At 40.1% G+C, this 19,328-nt stretch overlaps 1 protein-coding gene across 4 annotated transcripts in view; it reads right to left on the reverse strand.

Annotated features, from left to right (window-relative positions):
- RALGAPB (Ral GTPase activating protein non-catalytic subunit beta) overlaps positions 1 to 19,328 on the reverse strand; it is a 79,110-nt gene that overhangs the window by 53,832 nt on the left and 5,950 nt on the right. For all 4 annotated transcript variants that reach the window (XM_084774885.1, XM_084774884.1, XM_084774887.1 and 1 more), the window contains exons 2-7: positions 17,125 to 17,340; positions 12,538 to 12,740; positions 8,507 to 8,670; positions 6,091 to 6,277; positions 4,169 to 4,300; positions 705 to 883 (exon numbers count right to left, since the gene is read on the reverse strand). In XM_084774885.1, coding sequence (XP_084631011.1) covers positions 705 to 883; positions 4,169 to 4,300; positions 6,091 to 6,277; positions 8,507 to 8,670; positions 12,538 to 12,740; positions 17,125 to 17,310 — 1,051 coding nt within the window. In that variant the 5' untranslated portion in view covers positions 17,311 to 17,340. The remainder of the gene's footprint in view (positions 1 to 704; positions 884 to 4,168; positions 4,301 to 6,090; positions 6,278 to 8,506; positions 8,671 to 12,537; positions 12,741 to 17,124; positions 17,341 to 19,328) is intronic.

The raw sequence follows: 19,328 nt of genomic DNA on the forward strand, positions 1-19,328 counted from the left end.
TTACCATCAAAACCAAAAAGTCCTTAACAGAGGAAAAACTTACAACTATATGATACATTTAACACATACAAGTAACAATCATTTTAGAAAGTGATAGCTTTAAACATCGCTCTTTTTCAACAGATTAAAAATATTTTAGCAGACGGGTGTGGTTCTACACGCCTGTAATCCCAGCACTCGGGGAGGCAGAGGCACGCAGATTTCTGTGAATTCAAGGCCAGCCTGGTCTACAAAGTGAGTCCAGGACAGAAGGCTACACAGAGAAACCCTGTCTTGAAAAACCAAAAATAAACAAAACAAAAAACTTTTTTTTTTTTTACTTTTTTGTGTATTATCCTACGGAAAACTAAAACACTGGTTCACAAAAGGTACAGTTTACCAATGACATCCATGCAAACAGACCCAAGAACATTTTAAACTACTTTCATCAGTAAACTGTGGAATGAGCTTTACAACTGGCCATCTGTTTTGCAAATTATTTGTATAATTTCTCCATGTATCTACTAGGTTACTGATGTTTTCTTGGTATTTTTGTTAGTAGCATCCTAACTATCACAATTTGCTGAAAATAATGTTTCCCAGATCGGTATTTCCATCAAGTTTGTTCCTCTTTCTCTGGGCTTCCCTATGAGGTTCCAGCATTAAACTATAGAATATCTACACACAGCTCTTCAAATACCTAAAAAAACATACACAAAATTCACCTAAGAACGCATCCACCAAACAGCTGATTCCACGCATGGCACGGAAGAATATCTGCGGCAGATGTTTAAGGCAGGGGTACTGGCTCAGCTCCTGTGGCATCCCGCTCACATTCAGAAACTGTTCCTGAAACTTGGGGGTTGAGCTTATAATGGCTGGGTTACTCAGATCCACAGGATTACTATTGAAAAGGAGAAAGAATTCATTACACACTTAGAAATGTCTATAGCAATAAAAATGCATGCAATCCAATTTAAGAAAAATCTGTCATAGTGGTATACATCTTTAATGCCATCATTCTGTGGACAGAGGCAAGCAGACAGATCTCTGAGTTTTGGGCTAGTCAGTTCTATATAGTGAATTAATCCCAGGATAGCCAAGACTATCTAGCGAGCCTCTGTCTCAAAAATAAAAAACAAAAGAAGCAAAACAACAACAATGAAAAACAATAGGATTACTTCACTTCTTTGCTGTGAAGAGGAGTCTGACTTTGATGAGCTAGGGACTCAAACATAAATGTTTCTCTATAGGCTTGCAGGCTTGTTTGTTCATTTGCTTTTTTAATGTTTTTATTAATTCTTTGAGAATTTAATAAAGTATTTCTGTTTTACTTGTTTATTGAGACAGGGTATCATCATGTAGTTCTGGCTGGCCTGGAGGTGGCTATGCAGACAATGCTAGTCTTGAACTCACAGAGATCCAATTGTCTGCCTCCCAAGTGCTGGGTTTAAAGGTGTGATATCCAGCTTGTTCTTTTTTTTTTCCCCCCCAGACAGGATTTCTCGCTGGCCTCGAACTCACAGAGATCTGCCTGCCTCTGCCTCCCGAGTACTGGGATTGTTCTTTCAGTAAGCAAAAAAGAACCTACTTTCTTCATAGAATGAAAGTCAAAGTAAGACTATAAAGTTTTAGTTTTTTAAGAATTCTTTTCACTGGGCATGGTGGCTTATGCTTTTAATCCCAACACATAGGAGGCTGAGGCAAGCAGAGCCTCGCCTACAAAGCTGTTTCTGTCTTAAAAAAGAAAAGAAGAGAAGAGAAGAGAAAAAAAGATGTTTGGAACTAAGTTATAGAAAGCAAGTCAACAAGAATTTCATGAAAATTTTAATATAAACATGTCCATATGTATGGACATATCAACAAGCGCAAGGACAACATCTGAGAACAACATTAGTGAAAAATCAATGGGAACCTTGTTGTTTTCCAGGAAAAAAGATGAAGCTACTATATTAGATGAGATTCTGTTTATATTCCATATCACATTCAGCCCTCTCCCCAGGAAATTTGCCAATGGGCAGAGTGTCCCCTTCTGAGTATCCTCATAGCCTTGCTTCTGACCCACCCGCAGCTCACTTAAACAAAAACATAAACTTATCCAAAAGGAATCCATCCAAACGCCTGTGAGAAATCCACAACCATGTTAACCTAATTAACAAAAAATAAATTGACCTAATGTATCTCTTTTGAGAGTATGAGTGCGCAGAGGGAAGGGCCCAGTACCCTAAAAGAGCCAGAGCTGGAGCCACAGTGCTCACATCTGTTCATGCCACTAAATTACATATTCCTGAAAGGCAGGGGGACCAGAGACAGGGAGATCAGTGTGCTAGAGAGACAGTATATATGTACAAGGAAATGAGAAAGCTGAGAAAGAGAAAGCCAAGTGTTCTTGGTTCAAAAACAACATTCAAGGCATTCTTTCCCCAACCAATTCTTAGAGTTTAATTAGGGCTTTCCATGGATTCACAGTAATCTCCCTCCCACTGGTGACAATAGTGTGTGTGCACACACTTGCTTACCCAGGTTAAAATACACTGACTAAAACACAAGTATTATCTTAAGAACAAAGATAAAGCCAAGGAGAGCAATTAGGAATGCAGAAAGGAGGAAATATTAGGCAACAATTTTTTTAATTAAAAAAAATTTTTTTGAAAACAGAGACTTATGATGAAGTTATAGACATACCGTGAAACTCACTAAAACCCATACTAGCTTTAAACTTGTGATCCTCCTGTCTCATATAAGGATATAGTAACCTAACAAAGGCCAGCTTCCCACTATCTTAGCAACATTTAGAAATAATAACATAAGAAATATGCAAATTTTGTAAATAAAACACTTCTGTTAGCTATGTAAGGCTCTTAAAGGAGGGACTTCAGGGTAACTGACCACAGTGGCTCAATCCCAGTACTCAGGAAGCTAAGGTAAAGACAGTAGGTTCAAGGCCAGTCTGAGCTACACAGCAAAGGCCCTGTCTCAAATAATAAATAAATAAAGGAGGGAAGTATGTTTAGGTATGCTTATCATGTACAAACCCAAATTCAAGTCCCTAGCAGCGAATAAACAAAAAATGTTTAAAGGGGGGCTGGAAAGAGACTTAATGGTTAAGAGTGCATACTACTCGTCCAGAGTACTCTTTGGTTCCCAACATGCACATGCAATGACTCACAACCTTCTGTAACTCCAATGCTATGGATGTGATGCCCTCTTTTGCCACCTAAGGATACCCAAACGCACAGCATACACTCACACAGAGAGGTACACATACACATAAAAAAAATTTCTTTAATTTAAAAGTAGATCCTAGATATACCACAGTACTTATATTTGGTAGAGGTTAGCTTTTTCTACTTTCCTTTTCCTCCTCTGTTCCCTTTCTAAAAATGTTATTTCCTTGAGCCAGTGAGGTGGTAAGTGGGCTAGAACACTTGCCACTGAATGCTGCAAGCAGGATGGCTTAAATTCAATCCACAGAACCCATGTAAAGTAGGAAAGAACCAATTCTACAAGGTTGTCCTTGGGGCTTCATATATGTGCCAGGCACATGTATTTACATCTACACACACATCATAATACACACAATAAATAAATGTCATTTTAAAAAAAAGAAAGAGCAGGAAGGGAAGGAGGTTTACTCTTCTGTGAATCTCCACCCCCACCCTGCCTTAGTTTTTTGAGACTCAGAACCCTCTCTGTAGATCAGGCTGGCCTCGAACTCAGAGATCCGCCTGTCTCTGCCTCCCAAGGGCTAGGATTAAAGGTGTGAGCTACCATCACCCAGCTTCTTCTGTAAAATTTAAGGTCTCCTTCTCAGTGAAATTTTCAGTGAGGCTGCTAGAGGAGGGTGCTAAGACTAAGACTGATGAACCAGTACTGACAGAGAGGAGCATAGCACCTCAAGCCCCCAATGAATGTGACAAAGTCCTAGGAGAGACATCATCATCAGAGATGCAGCAACAGGCAAGAAACAAGTTCCTAGAGAGAGCAGTCACGAACAGCCGAGGACAACCCAAGCACACTGGAATGGAGAGAGCAGGAGGCCCATGACGCAGATGTGCATGCTGTTCAATTCAGCTCTGTCTAATGGACTGTGCTTAGCACTCACATGCTGCATTGCAGCAGAAGCTCAGTGTGGTTCTTGCCCTAAGATCCATACTGGGTAAAGAAAGCATGAGTAAAATGACAATACCTTAGCATGTGTAAAAATCGAAACCATGTTTGTGCAACACACTCATTGTCCATTTCTGGAGGGATCAGATTGGCATCTTCATCAGGAACTTTAAACGGGGGAAATGAAGGACCATACGTAAAGCGGAGCAATCTGGAAAATATAACCACATACTACTACATCCATTTCTTTTTTCAGGTTTTTGTCTTGTTTTTCTTTTGATGGTATTGAGGATTGAATCTAGGCCTCACGCATTCTAGGCAGGTGCTAACCTCTACCAAACTATATCGCAGCCCATTTTAACTTTAAAAAAAAAAAAACAAGATAACAAAGATTACAGTCCTGTACTACCAGATCCAGCTACTAAATAAGGCATACATTCAACATAATACAAAAAAATAGATTAAGCATACCACGGCTACACGAAAAGGCTATATGAAAATGATGACTCACAATAACAACAAACTGCAAGGGATTTCCAGTTTTTTAAAAAATAATTTAAACTTTTATCTGAAATATTTAAACTATTTAAGTTAGCTTATTATTTATACAATTTGCAAGTAGTAAATTATGTATTTTTGTTACTGTACCTATATAATTACTTTATTAAACATGAAAGTATCATGTAAATTATTTCTTTCCTGTTGTTTTGGTTGGTTGGATGGTTTTGGGTTTTATGTTCATTTTGAAGCAGAGTCTTACTATTTAGCTATGGCTGGCAAGAAACTCACTATGTAGACCAGGTTGGCACTGACCTCACTACATATACCAGGCTGGCCTCAAACTCAAAGGTCTGCCCCCTCCTTTCTCCTGAATTCTGGGATTAAAGGTGTATGCCACTATATTCAACTTCCTATTATTTTTAAAAAATTCTTCAATACAGCTAAGGTATAATTTGTTCATAACAACTTTATATGATATTCAAAATTTAGTATTTACATATTTAGAATATAGTACATTTTTATTACATGTTTTAAGACTTTTTGAAGCCATATAACTAAATGACTGTATATGTAAGGATTTTATTTTAATAAAATAATCAGGCTGGTTATAGTGGTGCATGCCAGTAGGATTTGCTGAAGGAGGCGGAGGCAAGAGGATCACGAGTTTGAGGTCAGCCTGGGTTACACATTTTAGAAACCCTGTCTTGAAAAAACCAAACCAATCAGAATACATAAAAAGCTATATAGAGCTGGGCATGGTGGCGCATCCCTTTAGTCCCAGCACTTGGGAGGCAGAGGCAGGAGGATCCCTGTAAGTTCGAGACCAGCCTGGTCTACGAGTGAGTCCAGGGGGGCGGAAAAAAGCTGTATAAAGTATTCCTCCAACAAAATTTCTAAAGTAAAAAACAATCAGAACAGCATTATTAAATTATATAAAAGTATAAAGCTATTAAAAATGCAACCTCAAGAATTATTTACAAATAAATACATATAATTAAAATTACTTGAATCAGACACCAAATGAAAAACACAGGTAAACAATACTACCTCAAACTGGGTTTTTGTCTTGTTTTTAATGAAAGAGGACTAAATGAGGGAAAGTACATTAAAGAAATTTCTATACATTTAAAAACAGTTTTAACTGATGGGATGTTTCACTCTATATTTTCCAATATTTCTATTATGAACATGTATGGCTTTTTAAATCAAAGCTAATTGAAAGAAGACACAGTATCAACCACCATCCATGACATACCACACATGTAGAGGTCAGAAGACAACTCTGTGGAATCTGATCTCTCTCCTTTCGCCTTTACAAGGGTTCTGGGGGTTAAAGTCAGGTTGTCAGGCTTACATGGCAGGTACCTCTATCATTAGCCATCTCCCTGACCTCTTTGTTTCTTTCTAACAGGCTTTTCAAAATGTATCCCATGAATCCCTTAAAGACAGAACCAGAGCAGTTGCCTCAAGGTCAGATAGATGAGGCCCACAATGACCCACCTGGAAGTAAGTGCACAGATGACCTTGCTCCACTGCTCCACCACTGCAGGGTGGTGTCTCCAGTTAGCCACCATCTCCTTGGCTGTCTTCCAATAAGGAGGTGTTGGGAAGCACCGGGTGCAAGCTAGTAACCAAACTTCAAAGAGAACACCAATCAACTTCTCTGCTAGATTCTCAGCAATGCCACCTAGCCAATGAAAAGAAACATATCTTCGGCACACTTATTTTTAAAACATAATCTTTCATTCATTATAATAGAAAACTGGTCAAAAATTAAATAGTTGTAATGCTAATGTCAATTTTTTCAAATAAGTAAATTGAGAAATTCAGGAGCAAGTTCCTATAAAGGAATCAGAGAACATCAATGAATTATTTTTTTGAGAATTTCCAACTGTCCTGCTAATTTTTAGTATAGCTCTTAAGGTCCTAGCTAGAGGCAAACAGGAAAGAAAGAAAAAGATGATACCAACAATGAGTGACCTCTACAAGTCATCTTCTATGGCAAGGAGTTCACTCATGATCTCACATAATCCTCTCATTTATTTCTGCAGGACAGTTATTTGTAAATGCCTATTAGCAGCTGGGTACAGTGGCACACACCTGTGATCAAGCACTTGGGGAGGCAGAGGCTCGTGGATTGATGTGAGTTTGAGGCCAGCCTGGTCTACAAACTGAGTCCAGGACAGCCAAAGCTACACAGAGAAAGCCTGTCTCGAAAAACAAAAAAACAAAACAAGAAAACCTATTAGCTTTTTGTTTAAGGACATGATGCTGTCATGTATCTAAGTTAGCCTGGGATTTAACTGTGGAGTCAAGGATCCAATCTTTCTGCTTCCATCTCTCCAGTGCTGGGATTATAGGCGTGAGCCACCATGCCAGTATATCCCCACTCCATTCAGCCAATAAAAAAGGAATCAGAAAAATTCCAAGGTCTTCCTAACTCCAAGATCTGTAATAAATGTTCCAGGTGCATAAAGCTGCCCTTCAGCAGAGAATGACAAAGGGAAAGCTAAGCACTGGCACCGCGCAAGGCCAAGCCTTAAACAGAAGGCAGAGCTGTCCTTCTAGTCAAAGTTCTGAAACCAGAAGGGGCAGTGGACTTTACTCAGCACAGCTCAAGGAAGCGAAGTTACACTGGAAGGAAAAGTAATTGGAACGTGCATATCAAACAAGCAAAATCAAAGTTCCAATAATCAGGAGCCCAAGGAGAGGGACAGTTGCCTGATTCATAGTGCTGACATCAGTCACTGGCACGGGGCACCAATAGCAGATGAGCAGCAATGAATCAGTGCTGTGACTGGCAAGCTACTGTCAATACCAGATTGTATTCCTGTCATGGATCCTTGCCCACATTACAATTCTACAACTCCTTCCAGACATTTCCTTGGTCACTGCATCTATCTGATAACACAAGCACACTAACTTTATGTTAGCAAAGAGAATACACAGAGAATAAGAACAACAGAATCTGGAACTCGAGTATCAACTTATAGTTTATGCATACTGACTTTAACGTACAAAGCATGTCTTCTGAAATACACTGTAAAACTATAAAAACAGAGGCTTTTTATAGCTAGCTAATGAATGTCATACTTCCAAATCAAGCATCTTAAAACTTTTGAGAAGAAGAAAAAAAGAGAAAAAGACTTTTGAGGTTTTATTTGCCAAACAAGCTATTTTCTGGGCTCAGGGTGGAGCTCAGTCTCAGTCGTTAAGTGTTTGCCCAGCACTGGCCCTTTCCTTAGTATCTCAAGGGGAGGTTTAAAGAGAGGAAAAGAAAGGAGAGGAAGGGAGGGGAGGGGAGGGGAAGGGAGGGGATAGAGGAGAGGAGGGGAGGGGAGGGGAAGGGAGGGGATAGGGGAGGGGAGGGGAGGGGAGGGGAGGGGAAGGGAGGGGATAGAGGAGGGGAGGGGAGGGGAGGGGAGAGGAGAGGGAGAGAGATCTCATCATCATTCCTATCAAGCTATCAGATTCTACTCTGATAACAACTTTGTCATGCAGTGCTTTATCCACAGACCCTAATCTATCATGTGATTATGCTCTATACTACTGCACAAAACAAACTACTGTTCCCATTCTTCTCCAGCATGCTTAATTTCAAGTCCTTCTCTACATTAGCAAAATAATCACTGAAGGTAAAATAACTTAGACACAAACACACACCCTTTCTTTTGTAAGGCAGAGTCTCACTATGTCACTCTAGCTGTCCTGGTATATTGACAAGGCTGGTCTTGAAGAGATCCACCTGCCTCTGCCACCTGAGCTCTGAGATTAAACGTGTATCTTTCCAGCCTAAAAATTGTTACCTTTGGTTTATCAACAGTCTTACCAAAATCTGAAATTTACACTGAGTCTATCATTCACCAACTATATATTTGGAGCTCAGAAATATATGGGGAAAAATTCATTAACAAACCTTGAACAGTTGGTGGGGCCAGAAGTATGTCATTAATTTGCAGAAGAAACAACAGTAAGACTTCCCAGGTTTCTCGAGCCATGATGGATGACTCATGGGCCAGTTTCTGAATAGCTCTCAGAACCTGTAAGCATAGTCGGATCTGACTGGAGCCCTGTTCCTGTCTGAAGAAGACAGACAGATATCACTGACAGGCCTGGAAGAGAGACAGCAACAGCCAAAGAACAGAAAGCTTACTGACGCAGAACAGTGGTCCAATGACATTGCCTAAGCACCAGTGGACAGGGCTAAGCACAACCCTATTTGGTTCACAGCTAGTTTTACCACCACTATTCCTGAGATCTCCATCTACTTCTCCTGTAAGAAATTAGCTTCTGTGAGAAAGTAGACAAAGTAGAATGCAAGCTTCACCTCTGGATTTTCTTTCTGAAATGTGTCTGGCACATAACAGCAGATATTCAGCTAGTTCCTGGTAGATGAGTACATACCTAGTTGCCTCTGCTCTTCACACTGGAGCTGAAAAGCCCTTATGTTCTTTTTCAGTTTTCTGAAACACAGTCATAAGAATTCTTCAAATGTTTACAGTATTCACAGTCACCTCGAAGGTAACATCTGTTAAAAGAGGCCCAATGGAGTGTCCAAAATTGATGAGGCGTGTCAGCATCTCCTCAGAGAGGAGCGCCTGTTACTACTGCTCTAATAAAAGCACAGGTATTCCAAAGGGCTTCAAGGGCTCCTCAAGTAACAGTTGCAAATTTCTCTTTAGATATTTTTGCTCCTTAAGACAAAGAGACTATTCCATAAAATGGGGAAGAAGAGAAAACTAGAGGCCTAGGGCCTAGCCCTTGCCTCATTTTTCAAGATGCCCTACCTAAGAATTTGAAGAACAGCTTTAACAACTGGTGAGTTGGCCTCCAGCTTTCTCATGAGAAACCCAACCTAATACTAGCATAAACTGTAAAGTCAAATTTCCATAAATTGTGACTTGACACAAAGAGATGGAGAGTCTTGAACGAATGTCAGCAAATCATCTAGTCCTTAGACCTGGGCCATGACCCAGAAAGCTGGATCCTACCTTAGAACTGCAGACAAATCATAACTAAGTAACTAAAGATTTCCTAAAGAAGTAAGAGCTGGGGGTGGGGGTAGCTTAATAGGTAAGATCATTCACTATATAAGCATAAAAGGACCCAAGTTCAAATCCCCAGCACTCACATAAACAGCTGGGCATGGATGTATGTATCTGTAACCCCAGTGTTACGGGGTGGAGACAGGTGGGTTCTGGAAGCTTGCTAGCCAGGCAGCTTAGCTGAAATAGCAAGTTTCTGGTTCAGAAAAAAGTCCTTTCTCAAGAAAGTGAGGCACAAAGCAATAGGAGAAGACGCCCAATTCCCTCTGCATGTGGTGCACCCACACTTGTGCATGCATCACACAGACACACACAGGGACGGAGGTGGTCATCCCACATTCATGTAGAGGTGAAGCTAGGCCATAAGATGCCACACAGCCCAAACATGTGTCTGTTCTGCCTATGTGAGAGAGAACAAAGAATGACCTAATAGCCTTCAAAGTACTAATAGGGCACTGGAGCTGACATTCTTCCGAGGTGGCTATTATAGCACACGGGCCCCACAGTAGCCATTCTTTCAGGTGTAAAGCCTGCTCAGTAGCAGGAAAGGAAATAAAATCTCCTCTAGTTCCTTAACCTCACTCAAAAGGCCTAACGTCAGTAACAGGATTCCAGTTTCTAAAACTCGAAGAAACAGGGTAGTCTTCACATTAAAAAAAGAGAGGTCGAGCTAGGCGTGGTGGCGCACACCTTTAATCTCAGCACTCAGGAGGCAGAGGCAGGTGGATCTCTGTGAGTTCGAGGCCTTCCTGGTCTACAAAGCGAGTCCAGGACAGCCAAGCTACACAGAGAAACCCTGTCTCGAAAACCAAAAAAAAAAAAAAAAGGTCTGAACAAAGGAGATTTTCAGATTTTCTTCAATCCCGAAAGTGACTTGTAGTTTTCAGAAAAACTTTAGAACCGGGATTAGTGAACTGGTCAGAACTTGACTAACACTTGCCTTTTGTTTATGTTGGCATTCTACCTACAGGTATGTCTGTGTAGCACTGCCCACAGAGGTTAGAAGAACACATCAGATCCCCTGGACTAGAGCTATAGATGGTTGTGAGGCACCATGCGGAGTGCTGGGAATCTAACCCAGGTCCTGCAGGAAGAAAAGCCAGTGCCCCTAACTGCTGAGCCATCTCCCCAGCTGCCTTTGTAAGTAAAGTTCTTGCTCCTTAATTTAGTAGTCTGTGAGCTAGAGAGATGGCTCAGGGGTTAGGAGCACTGGCTGCTCTTCAGGTGACGCAGGTTCAATTTTCAGCACCCATATGGCAGTTCACAACTGTCTGTAACCCCAGTTCCAGATGCACAGATACACATAACATAAAAATAAGTTAATAATTAACTTAGTAATGTATAGCTGCTTTCCTGTTCTACCACAGATCTGAGGAGCTGCAATACCATAGAGCCTTGCAATGTAGGAAACATTTATTAGCTAGTTTTAAAAAAATGTGGACCTCTGCTTTAGGAGACATGTGCACATGGAGCAGGGGAAAAAAAGATACTACATATCTTATAATGCAATATATCTAAGCAATTAAAACTCCAATCAATTTCAACAGATACTACATTCTTCAATTATGAAAAAATGTCAAACTAATAAACAAAAGAGAAAGTCATATTCACTTAATCTCTAGCAAAAGGTAAAGGCAGTTTCCTCCACTTTGAGAGTCAGTTTATATAAAAACAACTCATTAAGTAAGCATTGATGACAATTTTTATGAACTAAAATTTTAAACTGAAACTTCTAGTAATGGAAGATTAGATCAGAAGTCCCAATATACAGCATTGAAAACATTCACCTAATCTTCACATACTATCAACAGCTAAGAGAACCCTAACACTTGCGTCAGTGCCTTTTAGAATTCACTGACCTGTACATACACTTCTGAGGAACAAGCTAATTATCAAATAGCAAAACGACTCACAGTCATACTTCTCAGGAGAGAAAAGTAAAAACAAAAGCACCATTTACTCAAACGTCATTACTATTTTTCAGCAGTACATCAGGCTTAGTGGTAAGCACCTTTATCCACTGAGCCATTTCACTGGTCCTTTTTGGCTTCTTTAAGACAGGGTCTCATGATATAGCTCAGGCTGGCCTTCAACTCCTGTAGACTAGGAATAGCTGTCTTCAACTCTTGATCTTGACTCCACCTCTAAATTGCTGTAATTACAGGAATAAGCCACCATGCCTGTTTGCTTAATTCTATGCCTTCATACTCCACAAGATTATTTTAAGGTAAGAACAGTTGCCTTTGGTGTAAGGCGGAGACAAGAATTATGATATACAAAAGCATGCACATGTTGGTGGTTTTAAAAACATTTAACTGGTATGCATGAGCATGTGTCCTTGGGAGTGTTCTTCTCCTTCCACCATCTAGGTCCCCAAGATCAAATGATGATCATGGGGCTTAGTGACTAGCACTTGTACCCACTGAGTCACCTTGCCGGCCTCCAAAAAAATGTTTTAAAAGGGAAAGAAATATGTCACCATCACCATATTTTTAATACCCAACACTTCAGAAACAAGGCCAAAAAGTACTTAAAATAAAGACATACCTATTTTTTTTAATTGTGGTAAATCCAAAAGTGGTGCAACACACCTATAATCTCAGAACTCAAACAGCTAAGACAGGAGGATTATGAGTTTGTATCCAACATAGGCTACACAGAAAGTTCAAGACCAGTCTGAGCTACTCAGGAGGATGCCATCTCAAAAGGCAAACAAAAACTTCCTTGTAAATATTACATAATCCTGTAAGTCTATCTCTTTTATTCATATTTATAGAATCCATAAGAGAATGAGTAAATTTAAAGGGCTAAAAATAAAACCAACTTCTATATTTATTAAAGTTGCACTAATAATTACTTTATTATGATTTTGATAATGACCTGATAGTCAGGTCTAACTTACCGTGGAACAAAAAGATTTTGTAGGTGTTTTAATATACTTTGAACATATAGATTAGGCTCTTTAATAACTGGTAATGGAATAGAATCTTTCGGCAACACCAAAGCCATAATCCAATCTGTATATACATCAACACAATATTTTACAGTCTCTCCATCCAATGGAAGGGTCAATCCATAGCAAATTACTTCCATGGTCCATTTTACCTAAGCAAAAGAAAATATTCACAAAGATTATAGATCTTTATCTGTATTTCACTAGATTAATTTAAAATACAACATCTTCTAGTGCCCAGATGCTTTAGGTTGAAGATATAGGCATCTCAACATACACATCACATTTACTCTAGACACATACTTTCTATGTATTAGACATATTCATGTTGTATTTGTCAAGCAAATTTCAAGAGAAATTAAATTCATTATGTTTACATTTTAAACCTAATCATGCTTTACCCTTTTGATATCATTACCATTCACTTTGTGAAATGATCCTTTCAATTTTCTACAGATAATAGAAACATAAAAACAGAAAATGTAGAGGCTGAAGGGATGGCTCAGTGGTTAAGAGCACTGGCTGCTCTTCCAGAGGACCTGCATTCAATTTCCAACACTCACATGGCAGCTCACAACTATCTATAACTATAGTCTCATGAGATCCAATACCCTCTTCTGGTACATAAATGTACATACTGCCAGATAAAGTACATAAATAAAAAAATCTTTTTAAAAAATAGAAAATGTAAATTTTAATCTATTCAATTTGCATATGTAAATATGTATCATTTAAGAAATCAATTCAATTACATTCCATCTTCAGACTGTGCAATAGGAACAAATGACAAGGAGGAAGATGAATTGTTCAACTTATTATACAACTTGTTTGCTCTGTCAAAAAAACAACAACACTAAACTGGACAGGTGAGAACACACACAGGTGAAAAAGCACTGAATGGGTAAGGTCTTAATTAAGCATCTAGCCACACCTAACCTGACACATAGTAAGTGCTCCAAGAAATGTGATGCAAAGAGAAAGGGGGGTGGGTCTCCTATTTTGGAGAAGAAACTATATTCTAGACACCAAAGCCTATAACATTTAAGTGAATTCCAGACAAAATTCTGGGACAAATATTAAGCAGATGATCAGTAAACACATAACAAAAAGGACAATGATCACTGAGAACCAGGCTGTTCAGAAAAGAACAAGTTGGGGCTGGAAGATGGCTTAGAGGTTGTTCTTCCAAAGGTACTGCATTCAATTCCCAGCATCCACATGGTGGCTCACAATATCTATCGTGAAATCTGGTACCCTCATCTGGTGTGCAGGTACACGTGCAGGCAGCATGCTGTATAAATAATAAATAAATAATCTTAAAAAAAAAAAAAAGACCAAGTCAAGCCAGAGAAGCTCCACTCCTTTACTAGCAGGCATATTATCAAAAGAGCTGACAGCTGACAGTTGTATAATCACTGCAGTTTTAAAACTACCTTCGCCGGGCTGTGGTGGTACACACCTGTAATCCCAGCACTCAGGAGGCAGAGGCAGGTGGATCCCTGTGAGTTCAAGGCCAGCCTGGTCTACAAGTCAAGTCCAGGACAGCCAAAGCTAACACAGAGAGGCCCTGTTTCAAAAACCAAAAATTGAAATAAATAAATAAATAAATCTTCCTTCATAAAAGTCACCATCACCATAAATCCTATGGAACAGTGTAAACTGTTCTCACTTCATACAACAGAAAAATAAAATTTAGCATGTTTAAGTGATTCAGCCCACCACTGGGTTACAAATAGTGAAGCTGAAGATGAACCTGGTTTTCCAACCACAGGTTTTAAAGTATCTCACCAAGCATCAGGTGTTTCTGGCATCAGGATATCTAAGCTTTAAGAGGAAATTAGGCAAAAAAAAAAAAAAAAAAAACCTAATCAACAAGGATGGACACATAATAGCCTGTAGGATGTAGAAATGGTCATATTTATAAGTGGCCCAAATACCAAAGACAATACAGGATGAAGGTTCTGAAATTATTTGTGGAAAGGGCATCACTGGCCTAGCAAAGGCACACCTTTGCTGTTGTTCTGCTGTTTAGGGATTAAACCCAGGGCCCTAAGCACATCAGGGAAGTACTTTACTCCTGAGCTATACCACCAATATACCTTGCCAAAACGTTTATTTTGGATAGGCTAGGTTGATGTTGCAAGCCTTTAACCCCAGCACTCCAAGATGCTAAAGCAGGGAGATCTTAAGGTCAAGGTAGCCTCAGAACTACATAATGAGTCCAAGACAGCCTGAATTAAATAGAGGTCTTATATAATTAATAATAATAATAATAATAATAATAATAATAATAAGAATAAGAATAAGAATAAGAAGAAGAAGAAGAAGAAGAAGAAGAAGCAGCAATCATCTGTAAACAACACAAAGACAAAAAGGCTAGTTAGCTTGTTGGATATAATTCAGGATTCAAAAGTACTTTAAAGGCTTACTAAATTTGAATCTGACGAGAGAAATAAATATATTGAATTTGGGAGTAGAAGATAAGTGGATCTGGGACAGGGTCTTGCTAGATAGCCCTGGCTGTCCTGACACTCAAGATCCTCCTGCCTAAGCCTACCAAAGGCTGAAACTGCAGGCACATGCCACTATATCAAGTTTATATTAAATGTCTTTAGCTCAAAAACAACTACAAAAGGCTAAAGGTAAGAAATTTGTGGTTAGCAGCAATAAACACTAAAGAAAACTATAACCACAGTGAAGCTGGGACAAATTCAGAGCAGGACATGTTGGATGTTAAGCCATACAAGAAAACAGAGTGTGCATGTGTTCATGTACATGTGGGTACATGCATGTGTGCCTGCGTGTAGAAGCCAGAGTTCTATCTCAGGTATCACTGCTCAGGTGCTGGCCACCTTTTGAGACAGGTGTGTCACTGACCTGGGAGCATTGAGGCTAGGCTGGCTGGCCAGTGAGCCCCAGGGACCCTCCTGTCTCTTCATTCCCAGTGCTGGAATGACAGTGATTAAAATACATACCACTGTGCTGTTTTGTTTTGTTGTTTTTTGCATAGGTTCCACCAAGTAGCCGTATCTGACCTAGAATTTTCTATGTAGATAAGGCTGGATTAAAACTGGATTGTACAGCAAGCACTTTACCAAGATCTCAAGTCCAAGGCAGCAGAGCTATACAACCATCTCCCCAGCCCCAAAAAGGAATCTTAAAAGGAGCTACAGGTTCCTAATTATTAGAGGAACCCCCCCCCAAAAAAAGACAAGTTATCTTTGTCATAGTAGTTTAATTGTTCTAAAGGAAAAGCACCCTTGATGGCTCAGTGGGTAAAACCATTTGCTATACATATATCTGAAAGCCTGAGTTCAATTCTGAGGACCAAAAGTGGAAGATGAGAACTGATATATATATGAGTCCAAAACAAGAGGGCTTTTTGGTCTTGGCTGTTCATCACTCCACTTCGAGACACTCCTAGAAAGAACTGCTCCAGCAAACGCTTTGAGGTTCCTGGTTACAACTGCTGCTCCAGGTTCCAGTGGCTGCACTTGCAGGCACCTTTGCTGAATTGCTGGCTTGCTGTTTAACGGGTCAGCTGAAATCCTGCTGACTACACCAGTGGAACTGCTCCAAAAAACTGAGTCTAAAAAGGTCTACTTCTCCTGTTTCCATTAACTCTATTCTCTCCTATCTAGGGTAGGTAGGTTGGAAGGGAGAGATAAGCATTAAAGAACCCCAAATAAAGTAGGTTTGAAAAAGCTCAAAGTCAGCCAGGCAGTGGTGGTACATGCCTTTAATCCCAGCACTTGGGAGGCAGAGGCAGACAGAGCACTGTGAGTTCAAGGCCAGCTTGGTCTACAAATCGAGTCCAGGACAGTCAAGGCTACACAGAGAAACTGTCTCGAAACACTCAAAAAAAAAAAAAAATGCTCGAGGCCTACAATTCTGCAGTGTTTGAGTTCCTGCCTTGGTTTCTCTCAATGGACTGCAACCCTGGATATGTAAGCAAAATAAACTCTTTCCTCCTCAAGTTCCTTTTGGTCATGGTGTTTCATCACAACAATAGTATCCCTAATAGGAGAGGGACTTCCAAACAGAAACAGAAAACTGAAGACGGAGGAGCCTAGTGCTTAAACGCTGACACTTGACTCTCTGTCCTAACCACTTAGCTCACATGGAGGTGGCAGTGAGAAGCCTCAGCAGCAAAACAGCACAAGCTTCTTTATAGCTCCAATAGGCCCCAATTCCCAGCATAAACCTAAGTGAGATAAAAACTGAGACTCTCACTAGATTGGTCAGCAAGCCATTAAAAAGTCAGCACTGTAACAGTGCATACTGTTCATGCAGAGGACCCAAGTTTCATCCCATCAGTCACGCCAGGTGGCTCACAACTGCTCCTAACTCCAGCTGCATAAGGACCCGGCAGCACTGGCTTCCATAAGAACCGGCACTCATGTGCACATGTTCACAGAGAAACCTACATACACACACAATCTATTTTTAACTATTACTTTTTAAAAAGTCAACACTAAGTTTTTTAGTAATCAATTCATATTTTAAAATAATAGAATGAAATGAAGAAACACTTACTTCTTTGTCAGTTTTTAACAAACTCTCATTACCAGCCACTGAAGAGGTACCTAATGCCTGCCCAAGGGGACGGACTACTGCATTTGCCACTTCTCGCCCAACATTCTCTGGATAGCTGTGTAGCACACTGGTGTGGCCTTGATCATTCTGAATCACCAAATGCAGTGATCGCCACTCAGAGTACATTGTGCCGCTAACGTACTATCCAAATGGCACCTGAAAAGATAAAACAGATATGCATGTAAAACTATGTTTACTGCTATTATAATATGAAAGGAAAAAGATTTACACTAGCCAGCACAATAAAATGGGCTGCAACACACTGATTCAAAAAACATATTGTTTCAGAAAAATTTAAAGGGCAACCATAAAAGAAAAGACAGTGGTAACAAGGAACAGAGAGTATAGCTAGGGCATGGTGACATACACCTGTAATCCCAGCAATTGGGGAGGCAGAGGCAGGCAGATCCCTGTCAATTCGAGGCCAGTCTGTTCTACAAAGTGAGTCCAGAACAGCCAAGGCTACACAGAGAAACCCTGTCTCTAAAAAACAAGACAAGAAAGAAAAAGAAAAAAAAGAAAGAGTATAATAGCACACACCTGTAATTCTAATACTTGAAAGACCAAGGCAAAGACTGCCATTTCAAAGCTACCATAGGCTACCCAGTAAGGTCCTTCTATTAAAAACAAAAGATAAAAACTAAACAGAGCTGAAGAGATGGCTTAGTAGTTAAAAACCCGTACTACTCTTCCAGAGGACTGAGTTCAAATCCCAGCACACACATCTGGTAGGTCACATTTGACTCTAACACAAGCTCCAGGACTCTGATACCCTCTTTTGACCTCCTTGGGTATCTGCACACCTATGGCATATGCATACACAGATACACAGACACACAAACAAAGACTCACATACACAGAGATACGGACACACACACACACACACACACACTGACCGACAGACAGACAGACAGACACACACACACACACACACACATACACACTTTTCTCATATTTTTAAACAAATTCACATCTAAAACAAGATGCTCAGAGTGGAAGGGGAAGAAAGTTATATTGTAGAAGGTAACAGGATTTTTAAAAAAGGATATGCCTTTAATCTCAGCACTAAGGAGGTGGAGGCAGGCCCACTTTTGTGAGTTCAGGCCAGACTGGTCTTTTTTGTGAGTTCCAGGCTTGAAGTGAGAGACTCTGCCTCAAAAAAATAAATAATTTTCTTTAGTAAGCAATACTCAATGTTGAAGGACTTTAAAAGCTAGGATTAGAGATTTGTAATTAATTTAGTAAAAAACTGGAGGCACGGCCTGTGAGATGACTCAGCAAGGCATAGGAATCAAGCCGGAGAACCCACGTTCAATCAATAGGATCCACAAGGTGAAAGGAAAGAACAGACTCCTACAAGTTGTCCTCTGGCCAAAGATGCCATGCATACACTCAATTAAAAAATAAAAGCAAAAAACTGGGAGCAGACTGTGTCCTCATGAACTACAACTTTGCAACAAGAGAAAAGTCAAACTGCAGACAGGGATGCAGAAAATTAAACCAGAAGCCACCCTCCAAGGAAGATATACCCTGGAGGCCCAACTCACCTGTCCCTTCTGCAAGCACAGCGCCAGTCATTCCTGACCAGTGCTCTAGAATTCTACACACTATCTGTCAGAACCAAAAGATGTTTTCAGAGACTGTGTAGTCATAGGGAAAGGAGTCAGTAAACCCACTTCGTGAATACCAATATAGAGATATTCCAGGGGTTCAAGTGTGGGTTCAAGACTATCGTTCCCTCCTATACAGGATTAGAAATTATAGTGTACAGCTGGGATGGGGGTGTTGTGTGGGTAGACTAAAGGGACTCAAGTGGCCCAGAAGCCTACTACTGGCTCGTTTCTCCAACTCCCTCCTACCCAGTTAAGTTTACTTTATCACAGGAAAGATGCAACAGGAACTGAACTTCCATAAAGTAATTTGATGGATGCCCAAGACAGATAGGAGATCAGCAAACTCCAATGTCACTAATACACTGGGCAGAAGGACAGTCGGTCACTGTAGTTCATGAGATAGTGAACATAACTGAAGGCAGGTGATGGCTCTCCTCCTATAGGGTATCTACTATCAACATTCACTGCTAGCAGAGCTGTTGCCGTCTTCAGTGCTTTAGAAGTAAACACTAAGGGAAGAAAAGTGCATCC

This window comes from Acomys minous, assembly GCF_964271855.1.
Source record: "Acomys minous genome assembly, chromosome: 3".
NCBI classification, from domain to species: Eukaryota; Metazoa; Chordata; class Mammalia; order Rodentia; family Muridae; genus Acomys; species Acomys minous.